This window comes from Pygoscelis adeliae, unplaced genomic scaffold (genome assembly GCF_000699105.1).
Source record: "Pygoscelis adeliae isolate BGI_AS28 unplaced genomic scaffold, ASM69910v1 Scaffold628, whole genome shotgun sequence".
NCBI classification, from domain to species: domain Eukaryota; kingdom Metazoa; phylum Chordata; class Aves; order Sphenisciformes; family Spheniscidae; genus Pygoscelis; species Pygoscelis adeliae.
In genome coordinates, this window is record NW_008825408.1 from 80,540 (window position 1) to 81,363 (window position 824).

General features: G+C 67.6%; 1 protein-coding gene across 1 annotated transcript in view; it reads right to left on the reverse strand.

The window, feature by feature from the left end:
* Nucleotides 1–161: 161 nt before the first annotated feature.
* FAM214B (family with sequence similarity 214, member B) overlaps nucleotides 162–824 on the reverse strand; it is a 10,766-nt gene continuing 10,103 nt past the window's right edge. The window contains 2 exon segments of the mRNA XM_009330417.1: nucleotides 162–384; nucleotides 705–824. The exon segment at nucleotides 705–824 is cut by the window's right edge and continues 12 nt beyond it. Coding sequence (XP_009328692.1) covers nucleotides 231–384; nucleotides 705–824 — 274 coding nt within the window. The 3' untranslated portion in view covers nucleotides 162–230.

Consider the following 824-nt stretch of genomic DNA (forward strand, 5'->3'; position numbering starts at 1 on the left):
GTCCATGGAGTGCCGGAGCTGCTCCCCAGCGCTTGCCCCTCCCGGGGAAGCCCCCTCGGTGATCCCAGCCCTGCTGCAGGCCACGGGCACGGTGCCCGTGCTGCTCAGGGGGCTGGGGGCGCACGGGGAGGGCGATACTTCAAGGCAGTGCTTGCTTGCTGGCCCTTTACTCATCTCTCCCCAAAGTGTTGGGTGGGAGGCTCCCCGGTGGCCCTGGGGGATGGAGAAGGTCAGGCCCGGGGCGAGTAGCAGGGGTTCCTCGGCATCTCCGTGAAGGATTTCAGTTCGTAGGGGATCCCTGAGTCGACCTCGATCGACTTGCGGGAGAAAAGCAGCCGGATGTCGTCGTGAAGGTAGACCTTCCCCGACTTGGAGCTGTGAAACCTGAGTGGAGACAAGAGCGGGGCGGAGGGGCCTCAGGCTCCCGGGCAAGGGCAGGACAGCCTCGGTGGGGGGCACAACCCCCTCGCCAAGGTGGCCACGCTCCGAATTGCCTTCAGAGGGACAGAGACCGCTGCCCTTGGGCAGGATGGCAGCTCCAACCTCCCCAAAAGAGCAGCCGGTCCTTTCTCCTCCCCAGGGCGAGGGGGTCAGGCTGCCATCCCCTCACTCTGGCCTGCAGGTTTGGGGAGACGGGGGACACATGGGAGAGGAGCCCAGGGGTGACCCTGGGGCAGGCGTCCGTGCCTCCCAGCGTGCCCTACCTTAGGTGCATCAGGTAGCAGAGGACCCTGCGAGGTGGGCCGGAGCCCGGTGGGTCGCTGGGGGCCGCCGTGGCCCCTTCCTCCTCCCCCACGGGCACCAGGAAGATGCGGTGGCGCACG